The following is a 22215-nucleotide window of genomic DNA, read 5'->3' as shown; positions in this document are numbered from 1 at the left end:
ATTTAGAGGACCTTAATATTTGCTTATCATCTTGTCTTGGATTAGAATTGCCATGAATCAATGGCATGTTTCTTATTCTTTTCATAAGAAAAAGGATGGTGGAGAAAGAAACAACGAAATCAATACATGCAAAAATCCAATAGAAATCAACATAATACAAAAAACCAATACAAACAATACCCAAACTCTTACAAAATACAAAAATAAAAACCAATACATATAGAAACCCAACAAAAATCAATAGAAAACCCACCGAAAGCAACAGAAAACCTAACCAATTCATACAAAATCCCACCAACAACAATAATAGAAACAAAGGAGAAAGATGACATGCGAGCGGTGGAGAAAGCTTGGAGGAGCGCTTCAGTGGAGAAAACCTCCCTTTGCGAAGGAACACAACGGCAGAGCACTTCGGCGGTGGAGAGGTTAATAGTAAAATGATGTAGGGTTTCGATTGTATATACGATACACGTCTGTGTATCGACACCGTATCCGTGTGTAATCAACCGATACAGACCGATATGACTCGATACATGCACGCATCTATTATCTTGTCTAAGAAAGACATGAGGATTCGAACTCAAGCCTCAGCGCACACATGCTATTATGCGCCAACACTCTAAGCCACTATGCTAGCATTCAATTTGTGATACTAATTGAACTAAAATACATTTTATTAACTTTATCATTAATATGAACCTAAACAAATACAAGATACAATATGTTTATGTTCAATAATTCTAACTTAAAAGAAATAAATAATATTAAAAATTACTACTTTATAAACATTAATAAATTAAATAATCTACCAAATTTAGATTTATATCAAAATATGTTTTTTACTTTCAATAAATTTATACAAATAAAAATATTAATAATAGATAATTAATTTAGTACTTAAATTTCATAATTTTGTACATTATATGTATCTTCAAATTCTATATATTTGTTTATAAATTATTCATGGATATTTTAATTTAGACTAAAAATAACATATTTATTATTTACAAAAATAAAAAAAATTGTTTACAAAATATTCAAGAATATAATATTAAATTGAATTTATCAAATCCACTAATTTAAATTTATATAAAAAATGATTTGTTATTTCAGAAAAAAAACTATAGAAAAGAAAAATGTTAATAATGGAATCATTACTTTAATAATTAAAAATTATGAATTTCATATAATATGTATGCTAGAAATTTTAATAATTTTGATATACTTTTAGTTAAGATTAAAAGTAAAAATATGATAATAATATATGTATATTAGAAAAATTATAAATTTCATATGATAGTAATTTTGATATTAACAAACATTTCAAAATTTAATATTTAATTGATCCTTTTGTTAATTTTGAAAAGTAAAAATATAAAATAATTGCTATAGCAATTAAAATATAATAATTGATATATTTTGTAACTTAGACTTATAGAATTTAACATAATAATGGTTTTATGCATACTTTACTTTGTAAAACTATATAATAAGAGTATTGAACTCTTATTTATGTATCTTGTTATATTAGTAATATATTTCTTTATATATTTATATTTTATTTGTAATATAATTGATATATTTATAAAATTTGTATCATTTTCGTAACGTATACATGTATTTTTGTATCTTTCGTTCGTATTAATGCTTAGAGTTTAACGTCTCAACTTATCTCTAACTTTCCCGCTTCGTACTCCGCGAAGATGAATCCTCCGAATCCCTTCTTCCATCCATCCTTCACTTTTCTTCCCCAAATCCCTAATCCTAACCCTAGCCCTAACACTAATTTCTCTTACTCTATTCCTCCAAACCCTCACACACTTGTTCCTATAATCTCCTCTGATACGATCTCCGACCCTCCTTCAAATCTCGATCTTCAGGGCACCGTTTCAGTAATCAAAGACCTAATCAATCTAGCCGAGAGCACCGTAAAGGCCGTCTCTGATCTTCTCTATTCCGGCAAACCCCCTGAATTCGACGATGATTTCTGTTCCTGCCCGTTTGATTCTCGCCACCGCATGGCGCCGGAGTTCCTCTTCCGTCATTCTCTCCGGTGCTCTTCTTCGCCTGCTGTTGTCGATCTCGAACTTCTGGAGTCTCTCCATTATCCCAGTTCTCTTAAAACGGAAGACGAGTTGCGGAGAGAAAACCGATTCGTTCAGTCTCTGGAGGAACCCGATTCTGAGCTGTGCTTTTCTCTCGATGATTACGGTGATTTTGGTACCAATTTCTTTTACAGGGATTGCCCGGGTGTTGTTTCTTCCTCTGAACAAGATGCTGCAAAGAAGACATTTACACTTCCCTGCGTTTTATCCTTGGAGTGCGCGAACTTTATTTCTAACACTTACGGAGAAGTTATGGATTTGCCGAGAGATTATCTGACGATTCTTCCATCGGAATTGTGGGCGTTGAAAAATGAATTAGAGTTGTGGAATGATTATCCATCTTCTTATTCTTATAATGTTCTTCGAGTTGCTTCATGCTTACGGATGATTAAAGAGGCTGATATGCTGACATGGGTAATTTCAAACTCGCCGCTTTATGGAATTGTTATAGACGTGTATATGAGGGATCACATATTTCTGCTGTTGAAACTGTGCTTGAAAGCAATATCACGCGAAGCATTTCGTTCTAGTGGGTTGCTGTTGAGAGAAGCCTCGAAGGAGGGCAACGGGGAGTTGAACCCAAAGACTTTGAGTTTTGAGTGTCCAATTTTGGTTGAAGTGCTGAAATGGTTAGCATCTCAGCTTTCTGTTTTGTACGGGGAAGCAAATGGAAAGTTCTTTTCTATTAATATGCTTAAGCACTCTCTATTAAATGCTGCATCCGGTTTGTTATTGTTTCCTTTGGGTCAGAGACAGGCAGTAGCTATTGATTCTAAAGCGGAAGATCATGGGAATTCTGATGAAAGCGTCAGTGATTTAGGCAGTGAATTTGTTCGATTAGAAACAACAGGAGGTGTCAAACTAGAAGAGCCTTCCAACAGTAGAAAACATGGAGGTGGGAGTTTATTTAGTGATGAAAATGCTGGTATTAGCCAGGTTTTTGTTTCCCAAGTTGCAGCAGCAATTGCTGCTTTGCAGGAACGATCCTTGCTTGAGGAAAAGGTCAGGGGTTTAAGATATGCGGGGCCAATTTCCAAATCTCATCTGTATGGGTCCTCTTATTCTAAACTTTTATTTTTATTTGTTTGTTTGCATATTCATGCACTTGTTTAAATGGTATAATTCATTCTAAGTAATTGTTAACAACTAGGACGGTTATATAATTTTCTTTCTTCATTTATTTGATGACTCGTACACTTGTTGGTTTACTTTGAAATTAGGTCACAAAACCCTTGGCCTCAACAGAGTTTAAATAATCAATAAAAAAATGAAAGAAGAATCAGTAAGTTGGTAAAGGTTATCTGAAACATGGTCTACAGGATGGTTACTGATAAAAAAAGGTGAAATAAAAGTTTACTTCATGCTTTAGGAGTATGTATATTTTTGAATGCTTTAACATAAAAAATAATTCCAGTAAAGTCTGAGCCCATTTTTTAGGCTGCTAACAAAATGCGTTTTCTTGGTTTTGTTGGAATTTGATGGAAACATGTGATATGTGGCCTCATAATAGGGCTCTGTGTTTTGCATTGAGAAAAGTTCTAACCTTTTGCTTTTTTCCCTCTTATTTTTATATTTGTAAGATGGCTTTGATCTTGCTTCAAATATTTTAGGTGATAATTTGATTCAGGGGACAAAAGTGGAAAAAAGGAAAATGGCATATTGAGTGGACAAGTTTGTCAAAGAATTGACTGGTCAGTTTAGGCTATGTTACCTAGATATGGCATGGACACAGCTGGGCATAGTGTCAGCTGTGTTTGGGTATCATAGGTTGAGGGCCATACAAACTCCATCCTTGTTGTGTTTGGGTATCATAGGTTGAGGGCCATACAAACTCCATCACTAGCTCTTCTGTCAATACCCATGATGTGGTTGCCTAGGCAAGAATTTGTGATGATACATTGTTAAGTGATGGTATATAAAATAAAAACAAGGCACAGGATAAACGACAATTAAGAGTTTTTTTAGGTAATGATAAAAAAAAAAAGAGTTCTTTTAGGTCTTCCAATCCGTGGTGTTCTAGTATAGAATTGCCACAAATAAGGGGACCACATCAAATAGTAAAAGTTACAGTTTTTCTTTGAAAAGAAAATATTACAACTCCCTATATCAACATATCAAGCCTTTTTTTATTTTTGGTTTTTTTGAAGAAGCAAGACTCTGAACTCAATTTATTTCTTTTATTGCATGTTTTTGGTTTGTATGTTAATAGGATGTTGCATCAATATCTTAAATTTAGAAAATATATCTTTTTGGTTAAGTACTTAATTCCTAGGCACCAACTGGTCACTGCGATTGCCTAGGAAGCAAGGCTCAATGTATTAGTATTGAGTATTGCATCTTATTTTAAGTATGTTTTACATGTTATGTTTATGTATTTTAATTTGAGATAATAGTTTTTTAAAACATTTATTTTAAAATTTTAGTTTATATTTTAATTAATATTATGTTTAACACTTTTTTTTTTTTTGCGTTTTTGCATTTTTTTTTGAAAATTTAATCTTTTTTTTTTGCATTTTTGTGCCTTGCTTCAAAAAGGTGCACATCTCGCTTTGTTTCTTGCACTTTTTAAACACTGCATTGAGAACACTGATGGAAAACGGAATCACTAACCCCCCTTGCCAATTTCAAAATTTGCTAGAATGGCTGAAAATGCAGTCACAAAAATGCTAATTTACAGATTCCCATTGGCTCGTTTTCTTTTCAGATCCAAACATAAAATCTGAAACATAGTGGGTTAAAAATCCTTTTTCCTTCCTGTTTTAAATTTTCCACTCAAAAATGAGATTCGGTATTGGTTCAGTATTTGGTTCACTTGACAGTTGACATAGTTTTTATGTGTAGTACAATGATTTACAATCTTACTGATAAATATGGTTAATTTAAGGACTATTCCTTCACTTGAAGTATCTGACAAATATTCTTTGCTTTATCCAGGATGGTTGAATATACAAATTTGTCAATGAGAGCTGATGAGGAGCGTCATAAACGTTTGAATTACAGACCTATTATTGAGCATGATGGACTTCTTTTGCAGCCATCACAGAACCAGGTGCCTTTTTATGTTTTTGTATTTATTTATTTATTTTATTTTTTGATTTCACAACATGGTTAGAAATAGGGGTGCAATTGGGTTGGGTTGGGTTGAACAATTGTTAAATTTTTAATGGGCCTAAGCCCTAACCTGAGCTTGATGTAGTTAAAGTTCTTCAATTTGGGCAACCCGATTTGCACCCTAGTAAGAAATGGCATAATAATAATTATTGTGTAGAGAAGATTCAGTGATAGAAGAAATAGAAAACCTTGAAAGGGATTTTGTGTGGAATCTTAAGGTGGAGAAGAAGAAATTTCATTTGGTTTAAAGGGAGTGGGTATGTAGGGCCAAAAAAGATGGGGGGTTGGGTGTTAGGAGAGTGAGGATTTAAAGCGTTGTTGGGGAAATGTGTATGGAGGTTTGGGAGGGAGAGGAGGGAGCTTTGGAGAAGGGTTGTGGTGTGCAAATATGGGGTGGTGAATTTTGGGTGGGATGTAATGCAAGTAAGATCTTATGGAGTGAATGTGTGGAAGGGGATCATGAGATTTAATTCATTACTTCTCATCAGTTTATGTCTTGGAAGGTGGGGAGTGGTTCTAGCATGAGGTTTGCAAAGATGATTGGTTGGGGGGTGGGCAAACTATGTGAGCTGTGTCAATGGTTCTACAGTTTGAGCAGCAAGGGGGTGTCGGTTTCTCAATGTTATGAGGTTAGAAATGATGTGGCAGTGTGGTGTCCCACCTTCAGGAGACCATTGTTGGATTGGGAAATAGAGGAATGTGTCGGGCTGCTGTGGATGTTGCAAAAGGCTGTGATTGATCCGGAGTTGGTAGATGAAAAGTGGTGGAAGGAGTGTAAAAATGGAAGATTTAGTGTTAAACTACTCTACAATGCTTTGATTAGGAATTCAGTGGAAGCCTCTCCAGTCAAAGGAATTTGGGGAAGCTATTTCCTCCAAGAGTGGAGGCTTTCACTTAGCTGGTGCCAATGGACAGTATTCTCATGCAAGACAAGTTGAAGAAGAGAGGTTTCAATTTGCCAAACAGATGTGCCTTATGTCTATTAGAGGAAGAGGACATATTTCATTTATTGGTTAATTGCGGTTATGTAAAAGGAATCTGGGCTTATTTCTTCAAGCTTTTCAGAGCATATGGCTGCTCTCCTAATAGGTCTGCTGACATTTTTCGAAGCATGGCCAAGATTATCTAGGAACACCAAAGTCAAAACCATATGGAGCTTCATCCTTTTGCCATTTTTTGGTAGGTGTGGAAGGAAAGAAATAGAAGAATTTTTTATGGGAAGATGAAGAGTAAAAAAAGTTAGGGGCAGCTATCAGTTCAAAGCTTTTAGATTGGATCTTAATTCACCCAGAGTTTGAAGGCCTCAAAAAAGAAGATTTTGGTGCACTTTGTTGGTTTAATTGTTGTATGAGGTTTTAGTGTGGTTTGGTTGGTGACATCTTGTCACTTAAGCCTTTTGTATCCTTTATTTTTTAATAAAATTCTTGTCTTTATTTAGCTTCCAAATAATAATAATAATAAATAAATAAGTAAATAAAATAAAACATGCTTATTATTTGTATGTTCTTGTGGGTCTAAATTGATGAATTCTCTTTTCAATTTCCAACCAATTAATACCTTTTGCAATAAAAAGATATTGTACAACTTGATAAACCATTACAGAATCTGAGTCTACAAAAGAATTAGCAAAAAAAGACACCTTTTAAAAAAAGGTGCTGCCTAAGTGCACTGGCCCTTATATTTTATTTTAATAATTTTCTTTTTATTTATTATTAAAATAAATAATGGGGCTTTGGATGTATGCTTATATTCCAAAGGCATGTTTTAAAGAAGATTGTAATGGGATAGTTTTCGGATGAAAGGGTGGGACTGTGGGAGGTGAATCCGAATGTGAGAGGGAAGGGAAAATTCAAAATTGTGTCTTGGAAGCTTCAACCAGCCGATTGTAAGGGATTTTGGCTTTTTTGTCTGTTAGTGGCCGGTTCAACCAGTCGAATGAATGTTAACAGCAGAACCCCATTAGTTTGTTGTTAATACCAATGAGGCAACGTGTACACCTCTAATTGGAGGGTCCACGTGCACTGGCCTTTATTAAAACATGTCTTTAATGATCCAAAGGCGTACACGTCTTTGGATGTATGCTTATATTCTTCTTCTTCTTTTTATTTTAATAATTTTCTTTTTTAAAAAAAAGGTTCTTCGCCTTGGCGCCTTGAAAACTATGGTAAGAAGGAAAGCAGACTCTATCTAGTAATTGTATGTAATTTGTTCAGAGCATTGGAGCAGTAATGCAGTATCATTGTTTCTTTGGATCAGGATTCAGGTGCCTCGTAGTTTAGTGGGCATGGGTTGTATTACTTATTATGGTGTTCCTGGGGCTCTGTTGGTTTTTTGGGGGTTAATTTGAGTTCGTAATTTCTATGAGTTATAGTTGGGTGTGTATTGGGCTGGACTAGTAACTGGGTTGTTTCTGTTATGTTTTTGAGGTTTTAGTGCACATTTGAGGTTCTGAATATTCCCTTTTGAGGTTGAGAATGCAGAATACTTTTTTTATTTTTATCTTTGTATCAGGCTCCTCTTGTGTATCCCTTGAGTACACATTTCTTTTTTTTAATATAATAAATTTCAATACCTGTGAGCATGTGATGTAATTGAAGCATGGTAGGAGCTATGCATACCTGTGACTAGAACTTTCTATTCATTTTTCATTAATTTTCTTTTTTTGATGAATCATTTTTTTATCATTTATGCTTATTCAAGCTGGAAGTATAATTTGGTGTTCTAACTACCAGATATATCTGGTGTTCTAACTACCAGATGTTCTTTTGACTTCTTTTATGATTGAAAATATTTATTCAAATGAATGAAAAATATCAACATGTAAAAAAGAAAGAAAAAGCAAAGGTACTCTTGCAAATTTATTTGTGAAGGATGGAGGTTAGGGAGCGGTTGGGATTTGTTATTTATTTATTTATTTTCAATCATCAAGGATAGCACCCATAGAAAGAAGTGATCTGTTGCAAGTGGAAGGAGCTAGATGGGCTAGGGGTAGACCAAAAAGGATACGAGTCAAAGTAGTAAGAAATGATTTAAGCAGTCATAATTTAACAATTGGTGTAGCATTAAACAGAATGGATGCCGAAACAGGATTCATGTAGCTGGCCCCATATAGTACAAATCAAGGATTAAAGTATCAATATCGGGTATCATATCGGACCACTCGGATATGGATATGGATATGGATACGCTTTGGAAACACATGATACGGACGAAACAATATGGATATGCTTTGGAAACACATGATACAGACGAAACAACATGGATATGCTTTGGAAACACATGATACGGACGAAACAATATGGATATGCCAAAAACTGCATATAAATTCCATAAACATATTAATAACATTATTTTTAAGATCAAAATAGCCATAATTATTGATATCGTATCAATCAAGAATCCTGGAACATATTGTATATATTTTTTAAAAATTAATACATGCACAAAGCTATTATTATGTTATTTTCTATTGAATTTCAAGGCACAAAACATATGCAACTATTATATGTGAATTATTATGTCGATTATTTTCTATTCTACTATTTTTAATTTTTAATATTAACCAAAAGTCAACTAAAATTAATTCTCAAATGTTTAGTTAACAATATTTTTATTTTTGTAAAAAATAAACATGTTATTATAAAATGTAATTAAAATATAAATTAAAAATTTATAATAATATATAATATTAACTTAAAATACATCAAATATATTAAATTTTCTAAGATACACATCATATGCAAATTCATAATTTTTAACTGCTAAAATAATTATTCCATTATTAATATTTTTATTTCCATAAATTTTGGGATAAAAAAATCATTTTTTGATATAAATGTAGATTAATGGATTTGACAAATTCAATTTAATTATATTCTTGAGGTTTTTGTAAATAATATTTTTATTTTTATAAATAATATATATTCTTTTATTTTGTTCAAATTAAAATATTAATTAGTAATTTATAAAGTTTTAAGATACATGTCATGTTCAAATTTATAAATATTAAGTACTAAAATAATTATTCCATTATTACTATCTTTTTTTGTATAAATTTATTGAGATTAAACAAATTTTTGATATAAATGTGGATTTAAGAAATTATTTATTCTATTAGTTTATAAAATATTAGTTTTGAATATTATTATTTTTTATTTTGTTGGAATTGTTAAACACAAATGTAATTTTTCTGCATTACATGTAGACACTAGAATAGAAAAAAGTTATTTCATAAGAAAAAATTTGGTTTAGTGGATCAAGTGCGCAGTTAAGGCTTTAACACTGGGTTATTTGTGTTGGAATCATGCCAGGTGCATTTTTTTCAAATAAATGCGCGGGCGCAATAAACACGCCGATCTGTATTGGCGCGTATCGCTCCGATATATCACGATACGGGCCGATACGAATGTGTATCGCTCCGATACGTGCGATTAAGGGGATACGGGTTTAGTCGTAACGTATCCCGTATCCCCTCTGGCCGATACCGATACGATACGCCCCGTATCGGATGTATCGTATCAATATTTAAATCCTTGGTACAGATATGGTTTGGATGATGATGATGAATCAAGGAAGCTGCATTGACAACTTGGTGTTTCAAGAACTAGAGATGTTTGTGGTGGTAGATGGTGAAACCATCTATATCTCAATCTATCAATATAATTCTATGATTTGTACATGCTAAGTTAAATTGAAAATAAATGAAACATCAATTAAAAGATTATCAATATCAAGTTATAACAAGACAATTGTTGACTACTGGATCTGCAATATATGCCAATTTAATTGTTTAATTTTTATTTTTCTAGAAAGACAATGTACATTGGCTGAGTCCTATTTACTTTATTAATATTTCCAAACCTTAGATGAGATTCAAGTTCATCAAACCTGTGTTGGTTTTTGGTCAACTACCAATAGATTTTGTAGAAATAGAGGGAGAGCTTAGGGGACTTCACTTGGTGTAATGGTAAAACCTTGGGCTGGCAAGCATGAGAACGCTGGTTTGAGTATGAGAGCAGCCACTTTGTGAAAAAAAATGTAGATGGTTAGGACCATATTCAGTCTACCCCTCCCAAAACCCCACATAGCTGGGACCAGCATTGGGTAATGGCTTTTTTTTTATTATAGGGGGAGCCTGACAAGAAAGCTAATGTATCCTAGGACATTATTATTCATAAAGAACAATGGCATCATGCCTCACTGTTTATTTGTTTGTAATCACGGTTCAAAATTTCAATACAATATGCCCTGGATCGGGTATATTGTATTGTATTGGCAGGCCCCTGAAACCCTAAATCAGGGGTGTTTCAGATTTTGACCTGTTTCAGGGGGGTAGGCAGGCCTAAAACTGACCCCCTGAGGCAATTTTGAAAAAAAAACTAAAAAGTTGTTCTGTATTAAAATACCTAATACAAATGTTTGTGCGTATCGATACTTTGAACCTGGTTTGTAATTTTTTTTAGAAAGCTTGCCTAGTATGCCAACGTTTATCTCACAATTGGTTTAATGAATTTTTAGGAAACAAGTAAGGCTAGGACAAGAGAAGAACTGCTGGCAGAGGAAAGGGATTACAAACGGCGAAGAATGTCATACCGCGGTAAGAAGGTGAAGCGAACAAAAATTCAGGTAGGAAACAACTTTTCCACCGACTCTGCTCTTTCATTTCAAATCTCCTGCTTTTTTCCCATGTATCAATTGTTGTTCTATGCCCTATTGGATCTTTTCGAATCTGCATTGATTATTGCCTGGCAGAAAATTAAAAAAAATACAAACTGGTTATTTATTCTAAGTTTCTCAATTGCACCTCTTCATCTTCTGTGATACCTTTTCATCGTTTCTCAATCTGGCAAGTTGTTTTCAGAAATACAGTTATTATATTATCTTTATCATTAATGAGATCAAAGGATTTAGTTACTCTTACTAAAAGAGAAAGATGAGTACAATCCGTCACCCTCTTCAAGAAGGGAAAGAAAAACACAGTCCAATTGCTCACTAATGGACATATTCTATCTTCAGCCCTTACACCACCAAAGTCCATACATGATTCATATTATTTCTCCACTTGATTCCAGGTGATGCGGGACATAATCGAGGAGCACATGGAGAAAATTAAACAGGCAGGAGGGATTGGATGCTTTGTGAAAGGAGCCTCAGAGGGTGGGAGGTTTCTATCCGGAATGGTTTCTGATAAAGTTATGACTACAGATGTTAGTGAGTTGAACAACAGTGCATATGACTCAATTGAAGCATGTCCCGGTCCATCACATAGCCACGGAAAAGAATCACGTTCTGACCATAGTATGGCACATGCAAGATCTGATGATGCTCGCAGTAAAGATAGAGAAGGATTTAGAGTGATCCATGACTCAAGGAATCCACACCATCAACAGAGACATGAATCTGATGATCACCATGAATCTCTAGAGAACCACCAGAGATGTATCGGTAGGGATAGAAGAGAGAAAGATAATATCAAGGGCAGAAGAGGGAGAGATTATAGCGAGGACAGAAGAGAGAGAGATTGCAGTAAGGATAGAAGAGAGAGAGATTATAGTAAGGATAGAAGAGAGAAAGGTTATAGTAAGGTTGGAAGAGATAAAGATTATAGTTCCAGAAATTCAGAAAGTTACAGGAGTCAAGGTCGGTCATACGAGCAATCTAGAAGGCAAAAGGAGCGAGATGATGTGGATGTTACTGAGACCAAGTATGACAGAAGTCATCGTGTTTGTTCTCATAGGTCCAATTATCATGATAATACATCCTTTTCTTCCTCGATTCCTGAAAGTGATGTAAGTGAGGAGAAACATCAAATGCCAGAAATAAAAAATAGATGGAGGGAGAGGGTATATAAGAGTCGTAAAACAGAGACTGTGACACAAGATATGTTTGAAGACAGATATGATCCTTCAAGATCATATGATAAAGATGAGGAGGCCTATGATGATTCCTCTTGTAGCAGCAGGTTTGTTAGACCAGAGTATGATTGATGTCAAGCATAAACAAGTGCAAAGAGTTGACTGGTGCTGGAAAAGGGCATCTGCAGGATCATGACAAGAGGTCTTGATTAGGTCTTTTGCTGTGCAGTAAGTCTTCTTATCCTCTCTCTGTTTTATTTTGAAGTATTGTATTATATTAGTGACAATATGTTCTTGACATGCTTTGTTGAACAAAACTCTGCAGTAGGAAGTTGTTCAGGCTTCAGGAATTTTACCTACATCTGTATCCTCCTTTGTATCCTCAAATATTTTTTATTCTTTATTGTTAAACACTACCTATTTAACTGCTGGTTGAAATGCTTAATGAAGGCTATCAAGTTTTATGAAGTTTTTATTTATTTTTGTTAAATATGCAATTATACTTAATAATAGAAAACTGCCAACTGATTTTAAGTTGGTATGCTTTTTTTCTGTTTTATTTGCTTGGATGCAATGTACATGTTTGTAGAATGTGGTAATCATTGTGCCTAAATTTAGTCAAGTCCAGCATATCATGCTATCTGATTTTCTGCCTGCAGATATATAGAAGAGGAATTCGCATCTGTTCCCCACAGGCGCCCCACAGCACACCCCAACCATGTATTGGGAACATCTCTCAATGACAACTACGGGAGATGTTCCCAATGCATGCTCAGATGTGCATGTGGGGCACGCTCTGTTGGGAATCAATGTGAACTCATAGAAGAGTGGGTCAGCTTGGATTGAAGATCTTAACAATTGCACTACTAAAAACATTTCTTCTCTTTCATTAACACTGTTATCTACATATTTACTATTCAAGGGAGGACTTCTGATCTAGATTATCATGTGCTGTGCTAACTCATCGGTGCCTCTCTAGCAATTTTTTTCCTTGTGCTGTGCATATATGCATTTCTTTTCTTTATGTGCTGCAAATCTCCTCTTTCTATTGCCTATCAATTTTTAAGTTTTTTTTTGTGTTAGATATGTGATTTTGGATGCTAACTTTCCTTGAGCTTATGTTATTGGTTTGACAAGTGTATAGTTAATATTAAAGTGATTAACAATATAAACACTATTTCACATGACTACACCTTGTGACTTTGAGATTGAATCATGGTTAGGCAGGCCATTCACTTGTTTCAAGTGAATGGAGGAATGAAAAGTAAAAACAAAGGTTTTGATCTTTTGGGTAAGAAGCAGTTCTTTGAATGTCAAGAAGCTTGTATCTTGTAAATTCTTGTGAGTGGTGTCGTTTCTGACTCTAGTGAAATCCAGTTGCTGCAGGAGACTGACGTTGTTGAAGAAGACCCAAGTGGTGTGGCTATCCAGAAGTTAGTTGAAAGAGAGGTTACGGTTGGGAAAAATTTGGACCTGTTTTTTCGGGGGTGGTGAGAAATTTACCAGGAAAGCCTTTGAGAAATTTGAAAGAAGCAAAAAGGAAGAGAAAGAGAAGAACAAAGCTTATACCCAGGGGAACAAGGTTTGGGATGAGAGGATTACTCAACACAAGAGGGTGCGCTTACAGATTAAGACTGGTGTGAGCTTCTGGAAGGTCTCGCTGATTTGGTTTAGTGTTGGATTGGTGTTCATAGTCTTTGGGATTTGAATTGGGCCGGTTCTTTGATCTTCTCTAGGAGTTGTTTGGTCTATTTCGGGTGTAAGATGTGGTTTAGTGTTGCTTCCTTGCTTTTGGTGATATTTTGTCACCTATGCTGTACTTATTCCTTTTTTATTTTAATTAAAATTTCTCTTGATTCTTTGAAAAAAAAAGGCTCTTGGGTAATTGATGCTCATACCTCCAAAGGTGTCACTCTTTCTAATGGATAACTGGATACTGTCCTGAGATAGTGCACAGGTACAATAATAGAACACACTAATTCATCTTAAACAAAAATTCTCATTCCACTCTAGTCAATAAAGATAATAGTATAATACTGGTAGTGGTAACTTAGAGCAAAAATATGGGCAAGATGGTTTCTTATCTCAGTGCAATTTACCATAAGTTTTGAAAATCAGTAACTTCTGCACTTACCTAATTAACTGAGTAAGAAAACATTTTTTAGACATTTTTTTATCAGCAAACATCTTTTTAGACATTGACACTAATGACTTGGTGATTAAAATAAAAAACTGAACTAAGATTTGGTATTTAGTAATCTCACTGTGAACTTGAATACATTTTATGTTGAAGCTGTGTAATCTTGGCCTCATATGAAAATTGTTGAGTTAAATAACAGGGTCGTACTTCTACTTCTTTCTTCTTTCCACTCATGAAATGTCCTGTTCCCTCCCTAATACTCTCTTTATTTTGAGTCCCGCGTTATCTTTCCTACCAATAGCATACAATATCAAACGTCTCACATTATCTAGTTTCGGTTTAATTGCATTATATTGATGAACTCTATGTTCATATTCAATGTCAAGATTTGCCAATATTGTTTTATACAACTAATGCATTTTATTATAAGAAACGGTAACTTTCATTGATAAGATTAAATAGCGTACAATTATCACCACCCAAAGAATCGATGGATAACTCTTAGACATAAGCAGTCTTACAAACACAAGGCCAAAACAAAGCCTACCAATTGACTCATTGCTTAACTAAAGCATAAGCCATTCTATTTGCTGATCTTCTTATTCATCTAAATTGCAACCCAAGTTATCTTGTTAAGCTCATAAGTTCTCTTAGCATCTGTTTGGCATCGATGCCGTTGATCCAGAAACGGTGACACATCAGTGCCATATCAGAAAAAACAGTACTTCAGGAAACACCTGTTTGTTTGGAACCGTTTTTTTCATAAAAAACAATGCTCCAAGCCACGTCTTGTAAATCGAGAAGGCGTCATTTGGAGCAATGTTGGATTTGGCATTTTTCCATATTGCAGCTTGTTGCTGCCAACGAGGACGTGATGTGGTAATGACGTGGATTTTTTATAATGGGTACCAGTGCTGAAAACAGACATGGAGCATTGGTACCAAACAGAAAGTGTTGTTGCTCCAAGAAATGTCTTACCTGACAGCAACATTTCCAAATAGAAAAAAAAAAAGACACCGTTTTCTTAGAAAACGACCCCCTCCCTTTGGTGAATTTTGATAATACTTTTAAAAATCTAATTTTGTCCTTTGATTGTCTAAATTGTCCTTAAATAGAATACATCCTCTTATACAATATTTTGATGGTTGTTTATCTCTTGGGGTTGTTCTTTGATTTTTTTTATCATCTTTCAAGTCCAAATTTGCTAGCATAGTTGTTTCGAAGAAGATGTTGGAGGTCATGGGTTGTGGATGTGGATCTTTGAATTGGTTGTTTTTTACTTGAAATGTTTGCGGTTAGTAATGTCATATGTATTATTTCTATTGAAATGTTTTGGATTGAACAATACAAATTGTTATTTTTACCTAAAATATAAAATTTGACATTTCAACTCTAAATGGCAATGATTAGTCCCCACATGCATTTATTTTGTTGAAGTAACTCTTTTATGTGATTTGACAATTCCTGATCAACCCTAAGGGTATGTTTGGTTTGAAGGAATTCCCTACCTTTCCCTACCTTTTTCCTTCAAACCAAACATAGCCTAAATGTTTGAGGCAGAAAGGCATTGGTATCAAAGACGACATTGATTTGTTGATTTATAAAAAATTTGAACCATAATTGGTAATAATGAGATATGTCTTAGGGATAAAAGTTTAAATGGAGAGAAGTGAAGGAATCGATATGAATGTCTTTGATGACAACATTGTTGGTGAAGGAAAAGTTAGTAATTGCAACAATTTTTTCAAGATGAGATGTAATGCTAAAATCATTGTTGTCTTCAAATGCACTCTAAATTTTATTTTTCAAACGATGTTGTTGGACTTTTATCTCACTAAAGATTAAAATCCAATAGGTGTTTGATTGATAAATTACATGGAAAACACATTTATACATGTACCTTAAAAAGTGATTTTAAATTTTCACAAAAACTAGCTCTCCAACTTGTTTTCTCTTCCTTAAAGACTTGTCCCACATTGGAAAATTATTGAACTTGATTTGAACTTTTAAGTAGGAGTTTGTTTATACTCTTTAAAGTTATATAGAGTAAAATATAAAGACTTGCAATCGCGTAACACACGTGTGTGATTTGCGATAAGATGATTTGCAATGAAGCAAACAACATCATACGCAAATTGTATATGGTTGCAAATCACAGACTGGATTTTTTGCAAAATCTCAAAATTGCAAGATATGCAAAATCGCATCTAGTTTGAGACGTGCATAGGGGTGTATTTGAGGCTAAACCACAACTATATACGGTTTAAGTAAATCCAACAGCCACGACTTGATTAGATATGATCAAGGGACTTTATTCAAATGTTAACAGTTCTAATTGTTAACTAATTGTGAACACTTACAAAAGTTTGAAATAATGACTATACAAAGAGTCTCTTTGAATCAACACATTCCGCTTCAAGATGACTCTCCAGAGTTATAAAGGGTGTAAGCCATCTAGTTTACACACAAGTTTCCGATTACTTCTACCTGTAAAAAGCACTTCTCTCTCTCAATCAAATCTACTGTCTCACAAAAGGTTTCTCTACAGATTCTTCAACTTTGGTTGTTATAATTTCTCACCCAATGCTCTCTTGTATTCTGTAACGAATTTGCCTATAACCCAACACAGTAAACTCAATGAATTTGAGTGGGGATAATAACATTTTAAAGACTGTGTCTTTAGATATGCTCTAGAGCTTCTCCTCCAAATTTTTTGTGATCCCATTTCCCAATAGTTTTTTTATAAGGAAATTCAAGAATATTTAAAAATGTGTAGAGCTTTACAATGATGCTTGTTATCTCTCTTTTTTGCAGAAGTCAAAGGTTAACGTACAAAAGAACTTTTTGTTCTTTTAAGTTTCAAGTTTGGTGGCACTCTTGTATTTTAATTGGAGATTGGGGGTTGGAACAGTGGCATTAAGTTATGTTTTGGGTTGATCAATACAAATTTGTCAAAGAGATTTTTCTATTTTTGTGTTGATCAATACAAATTGCTATTTCTACTTAAAATATCAAATTTCGCATTTCAACCATAAATAGCAATGCTTAGTTAAACATGCATTTTTCTAGTTGAAATGGCACACTCATATATGATGTGACAACACATATTTCTTACAAATTTGTATTGATCAACCCAAAACACAAAAACAACACAATCCCACCATACCAAACACCCCTTGATACCTACATGAAGATTTTTTTTTCATTATAGATTCAATCATTTATTCCTTCCTTCAATTTCATGGTTGGAGAGATTGTCGGCCTAAAATTCTCTTTCCTTTACTTGGGATTAGGCTTTAGGTTTAGTGAATTCAGCCCAAGCTTATATGTTTTTCATCTAGGAAGCCCTTCCCTGCAAATTGTTTAACCTGAGCATTTATTTCCTTGCAGCTCTTTTCAGGCAAAATGCAAGTAAACATGAAATATAATGGGATAGGAGATATAGTTACCTTAATGTAGTATGCCTAGCTTGAGAAAGCAAAGTAGACTTCCAACCCTTTAACTTATTAAGAGTCTTTTATTTTATGAATAAAAATGAATCATATTTCCTTCTAGAAATATGATTTGGCATTTAGTTGGTTCCAAACTCCTTTCGTTACATGATTGGGCATTTTATGCTTTTGCACCTTCCACGGGCTTACCGATGACTTTTCCCATTTTGCATACCCTTCTAATGGAGGGTGATTTGGCCCGACCTCGTAGCATAGGGACACGTGTGCGTGACCTGGCTCGACGAACAGCTCAGCCTAATAGCTCAACCGTAACTCGACAGGAAGGACCCGCCGAGTCCAACGTTGGCCACTTGGTGAGTTAAGCGACTCGCCGGGGACTAGCGCCCAACCAACCTTGACTCTCACCAAGTATAGGAGATCCCAAACTCCTCTTAGGGCTCGAGCTCTTCCTAAGGGGTCCCGAGCTCTCCCTTCCTAAGAAGGGAGCACCCCGGTTTTTGGCTAAGTGTCCCGAGGAAGAAACACCTCGGGGCAGAGCCGTCGAGACTCCTGTTCGAACTTGCTTAAGGCCCGCCTCCAGTGCGGGCACCTCGGCGTACCTCGGCACCTCGGTGCAAGGTAAACCTGCCCCCGGTGGTTCGGCGTACAATAGCTTGGCAGGCTACAAGGAGATATGCCTGACATACGTGCTTGCCTGACCTCCGTACCTACCGGATCCGGTGGCAGGGCTCGGATCCCATGCCAGGCGGCGTTCTGCTTGCCAAGCGGCATTCTGTTTGTCGTCTCTGAAAAGCATGGCGTGCCTGTCGGGTTCATACCTTGCAATAGCAGTCTGTGGCAGCAACCTGCACCTGCCACACCTGCCCTGGCAATAACGGCTAGGGCAGTGGCAGTTATGCCAGATATGGCCGAACTCCGATATAAAAGAACCCCAACCCTCACGAAGCAAAGGTATTGAAGCTAGCACTTTCAGCACTCTTAACTCTCTGTATCTTCTTTGAGTTTTTCTCAGAGTTCTAACTTAGCCATCGGAGTGTTCCCTCCAGGAGAGCTTCTCGGGAACCCTTCACCTTCGCCTTCCTCTCAGGTGCCATCCATCACAGCTAGGAGCCAACTCTCAGCCAGCTAGGAGTGCCCAGATTGTGCAGCATCACCTTCTTTTTCTAAAGAAGCACCCAATGAGGGTGCTATTACTTCTCAGCACAACCAAACTTGAAGAACAAGTTTTTCTTTGTAAGTTGTGAGTACGGGTCGCATTTAGGGCCTAGGTTTATGCTCTGAGGACTAAAGTGAAGGTGCCCAAGCCCAAGTCTTTGTCTCTAATGAAGAAAAGGCACCCATAATAGGATGGCCAGACTTGAGATTAATGTTATGGATAAACCTAGCAAAAAGTTGACCCAACCTGTGAACTCAACCTAGCCCAAAAAAACAAGGTTAGGGTCTCATATTTAGCTACATGAATTTGAGAATGACCTGACCCAAAAAACTGGGTTGGGTCATGGGTTAACCCGCTGACTTGATTTTCAAGTCTAATTAGGACTATTTATGCATTGTTAGAAGTTTCCACTCTTTAATTTTTACTATTTAGTCTTTACTCTTTATTCTATACTCTTTGAATTGTTAAATATTCAAGTTTTTTATTTTATATTTGGAATTTTAAGGTTAATTCCTTTAATTTTGGCATTTTCATGTATTTTTTCTTTGTTTTTTTAAATTTTAGTTCTTTTTTGGAATGACTCGAATTGACCCATGGGTCAACCCCAACCTGAACATTTAGGGTTAGGAGGGTATAACATTTGATAACCCAACCCAAAATTCAACCCAGCCCGAAATCAACCCAAAGTGTCTTGACCCAACTCGAACCCAACCCGCCCAACCCAATTGCCAAGTCTAGTTATGGACACTTATGAAGCTCATCTAATCCATGCTAAGTTATGCCTAGCTCGGTTTAGTAACCAAGTCATCAAGCTATTGAGTCTCGATGTTTGTCTTTGGCTTACTAGAGTTTGTCAACATTTGTCATGTGCATGCAAATTCAGAGATGGTGGTTGTGGAAGGGGAACAGGCGAGGAAAGTTGAGGAAGATTGTGTTTGGACTTCAAAGGCTTTAGGATGCCTAGGCCCAAATGGAGGCTTGGCTATTGGATGCTCAAAGGCTTCATCACCTTGTTCGTCGAAGAGACCTCATGAGAATGTAGTGGAGTTAGACTCCGATGTGGAGAGGTAGTCGAGGTCTTTGCCTCCCCGTTCCAGGTCAATGCCACTAAGGATATTCCAAGATAGGCAAGACTCCAATGTCAAAGATGACCCTATTTCTACCTGGAATGGAAGGTTTGTGATGAAGGGTAGGCGCGATCTGATCGAAGGATGACAACTTAGCAAGGCAAGCCCAGTTCGCAACATTCGGAATTTGGGTATTCAGCCACCTCGGCCCAAAACCCACCTCGGTGTAGAGGCACCTCGACACCCAACCAAGTTCGGGACTAAAGAGTCGAAGTCCCAGCTTGGAGCTAATGAGCCGAAACACCACGTAACCGACTCCAAAGGCCTCCCCAACAGATCCTGAATCTCTTGAGGTCATGATGAGCCAACAGATCCTGAATTTCTCGAGATCACGATAAGAACTCATCTTGGTTCCGCCTGAATCGAAGGTAGACGATAAACCTTATCAACATGCTGCTCTCCTTCAAAAACGGAACCAACCTTATCTCCACAGCCCGGGGATCCCGGAGCTCTTCCGTAAGGCCCACGACTACTCCAGTATATAAAGACTTGAAATCTCAAGGCAAAGGTACGCATGATTATTCTACTCACCATCACTCAAGCTCTCAAGCATTCAGCTCGCATTCACAGCATAAGTACTGACTTAAGCATCGAAGCGACCTCGCTGGGTTAGCTACCCCGGGTTCTCTGATCCAATGTTTTGTAGATTGATCTAGCTCACCGCCCATTTGGAGTTTGGATCGCCCTCCAGCTAGGAGTAGCCAGATCGTGCACCATCATTTGGCACCGTTTGTGGGAAATGATCGAAAGGTCATCCCTATCTCTTTATAGTTTCAAACTTAATCTCAACCTCAATGGCATCCTCCAGCCACATCGGAAAAAGTGTTGAGATGAACGTCACCGGGGGGCAAGCCCAGCAATCAACCTTCCCCCAAGCTCCTAAGGTGTGCATCGGCCAGTTCACTATTCCGCTCACAACGTCCAGAGTCCCATCATTGTCCGCACCACCGAGCACCACGCAAGTGAGCGTCCCACTTCCTCTAGTGGTAGGCGCAACTTTCTCTGATCCATCCATGGTTCCCCCCGGAATCGAGCATTCCCAATTTCATGACCTCGTTCAGTGCATCCGAGCTATTCAGATCCAGATGTAGCAGGTCCAACAGTTCCAGCAGTACCAGCAGTATCAACACCAGTTCCCTCCACTATAGCCAAACTAGCAGCTGATTCCACCTTGACACCCAGGGCCCCATCAGGGTCAGAACCCAAATCAGCTTGGAACTAACCAGAACATTAGCCGATCTCCCCATCGAGGTGAAGAGACATCACAAGTATAGATTCCTCTTAGGAGTCAAGTTTCGCCCCATGGGAGGAGAGACGGTCAACACACTCCTCCAGTCTCGCAAGGAAATCTCAGAAACAAGTCTGGGGATAGTCAGCCCAATCCGCCTCGGTATTCACAACAAGAAAATGATGGCTCACGAGCAGATAACCAGTTTGGGGTTCGAGGTGCGAACTTGAGACAAGGCCTCTTCATCCCTTGTGATAGCCAGTACGAGCCCCACAACCCACAGAATCCAACAAGGAACCAGGATCTACCTTGAGACAAGGCCGAATTACCAAACTAGACTGAAGTCAACAGCACCAACGCAGAGCCGATAAAGAAGCAGCAGCGACGACATCGCAAAACATGCCACCCCTTGGCCAGGAACAGCCCGCCAGCGAAGCCGGGCCAGTGAGAAGAGCAAACCAAAGGAAAGGAAGAAGCGAGCTCGGTGGCTACAAAGACTGCGCCTCCACTACTTTGTCGGTTATCCCCTCTGTCTCCTGAGCTCTTGGCAACTCCAATGCCAAAAGACTTTAAGATGCCCCCATTAGACAAGTATGACGGGTCATTTGATCCCAATGCCCATGTGGACTCTTTTGAGTGATTTTTGAGCATTCCAAATTCAATGGAATAGTTCAATTAGTCCAATGGTGCCCGGATCAAGGCGATCTAAAAGGTGGATGGGCCAACTAATGAGGATGCTTAAAACAAAATCTGTCTGATGAATGAGCTGGTGATGGAACTTTGGGCTGAAATTTTATTGGGTTGGGTTTGTGAGGGACCTGGATGGACTGGTAGGGTTTGGTTGGTTCAAAAGTGCTAAACTAAGGGATGAGTGTTTCGATTAACAAAACAGGCTAAAATGTAACTTAGGTTTGATCAGAGGCAAATAAGAGAATTTTGGGCTGAAATTTGACTAGGTAGGGTTTACAAGGATTCTATATGAATTGACAAGGTTTGATTGGTCCAAAAGTCTTTAGATCATAGAGATCTAAGGTATGAGTGT

The 22215-nt window shown here is 36.7% G+C and overlaps 1 protein-coding gene across 2 annotated transcripts; it reads left to right on the top strand.

The window, feature by feature from the left end:
- Positions 1–1610: 1610 nt before the first annotated feature.
- On the top strand, positions 1611–13592 carry LOC104590468 (U11/U12 small nuclear ribonucleoprotein). Of its 2 annotated transcripts, none has more exons than XM_010249145.3 (5): positions 1611–3151; positions 5040–5154; positions 10734–10841; positions 11288–12298; positions 12396–13592. In XM_010249145.3, exons 1-4 carry the CDS (start codon positions 1704–1706, stop codon positions 12200–12202), a joined length of 2586 nt encoding a protein of 861 aa, XP_010247447.1. In that variant the 5' UTR covers positions 1611–1703; the 3' UTR covers positions 12203–12298; positions 12396–13592. The 2 variants fall into 2 exon arrangements, with proteins under 2 accessions (XP_010247447.1, XP_010247448.1); XM_010249146.2 differs by having other exon boundaries at positions 1661–3151; positions 13448–13592.
- The last annotated feature ends 8623 nt before the right edge of the window (positions 13593–22215 follow it).

This window comes from Nelumbo nucifera, chromosome 1 (genome assembly GCF_055504915.1).
Source record: "Nelumbo nucifera cultivar China Antique chromosome 1, China Antique-T2T, whole genome shotgun sequence".
Taxonomy (NCBI): domain Eukaryota; kingdom Viridiplantae; phylum Streptophyta; class Magnoliopsida; order Proteales; family Nelumbonaceae; genus Nelumbo; species Nelumbo nucifera.
This window is presented reverse-complemented; position numbering and strand designations above follow the sequence as displayed.

What these genes read in the sequence shown, in the direction of transcription:
- LOC104590468 (XM_010249145.3), top strand. Translation starts at nt 1,704, where the DNA reads ATGAATCCTCCGAATCCCTTCTTCCATCCATCCTTCACTTTTCTTCCC. An exon ending in TGCAGCCATCACAGAACCAG is followed by an intron (nt 5,155 to 10,733) that starts GTGCCTTTTTAT and finishes ATGAATTTTTAG; the next exon opens with GAAACAAGTAAGGCTAGGAC. An exon ending in TGAAGCGAACAAAAATTCAG is followed by an intron (nt 10,842 to 11,287) that starts GTAGGAAACAAC and finishes ACTTGATTCCAG; the next exon opens with GTGATGCGGGACATAATCGA.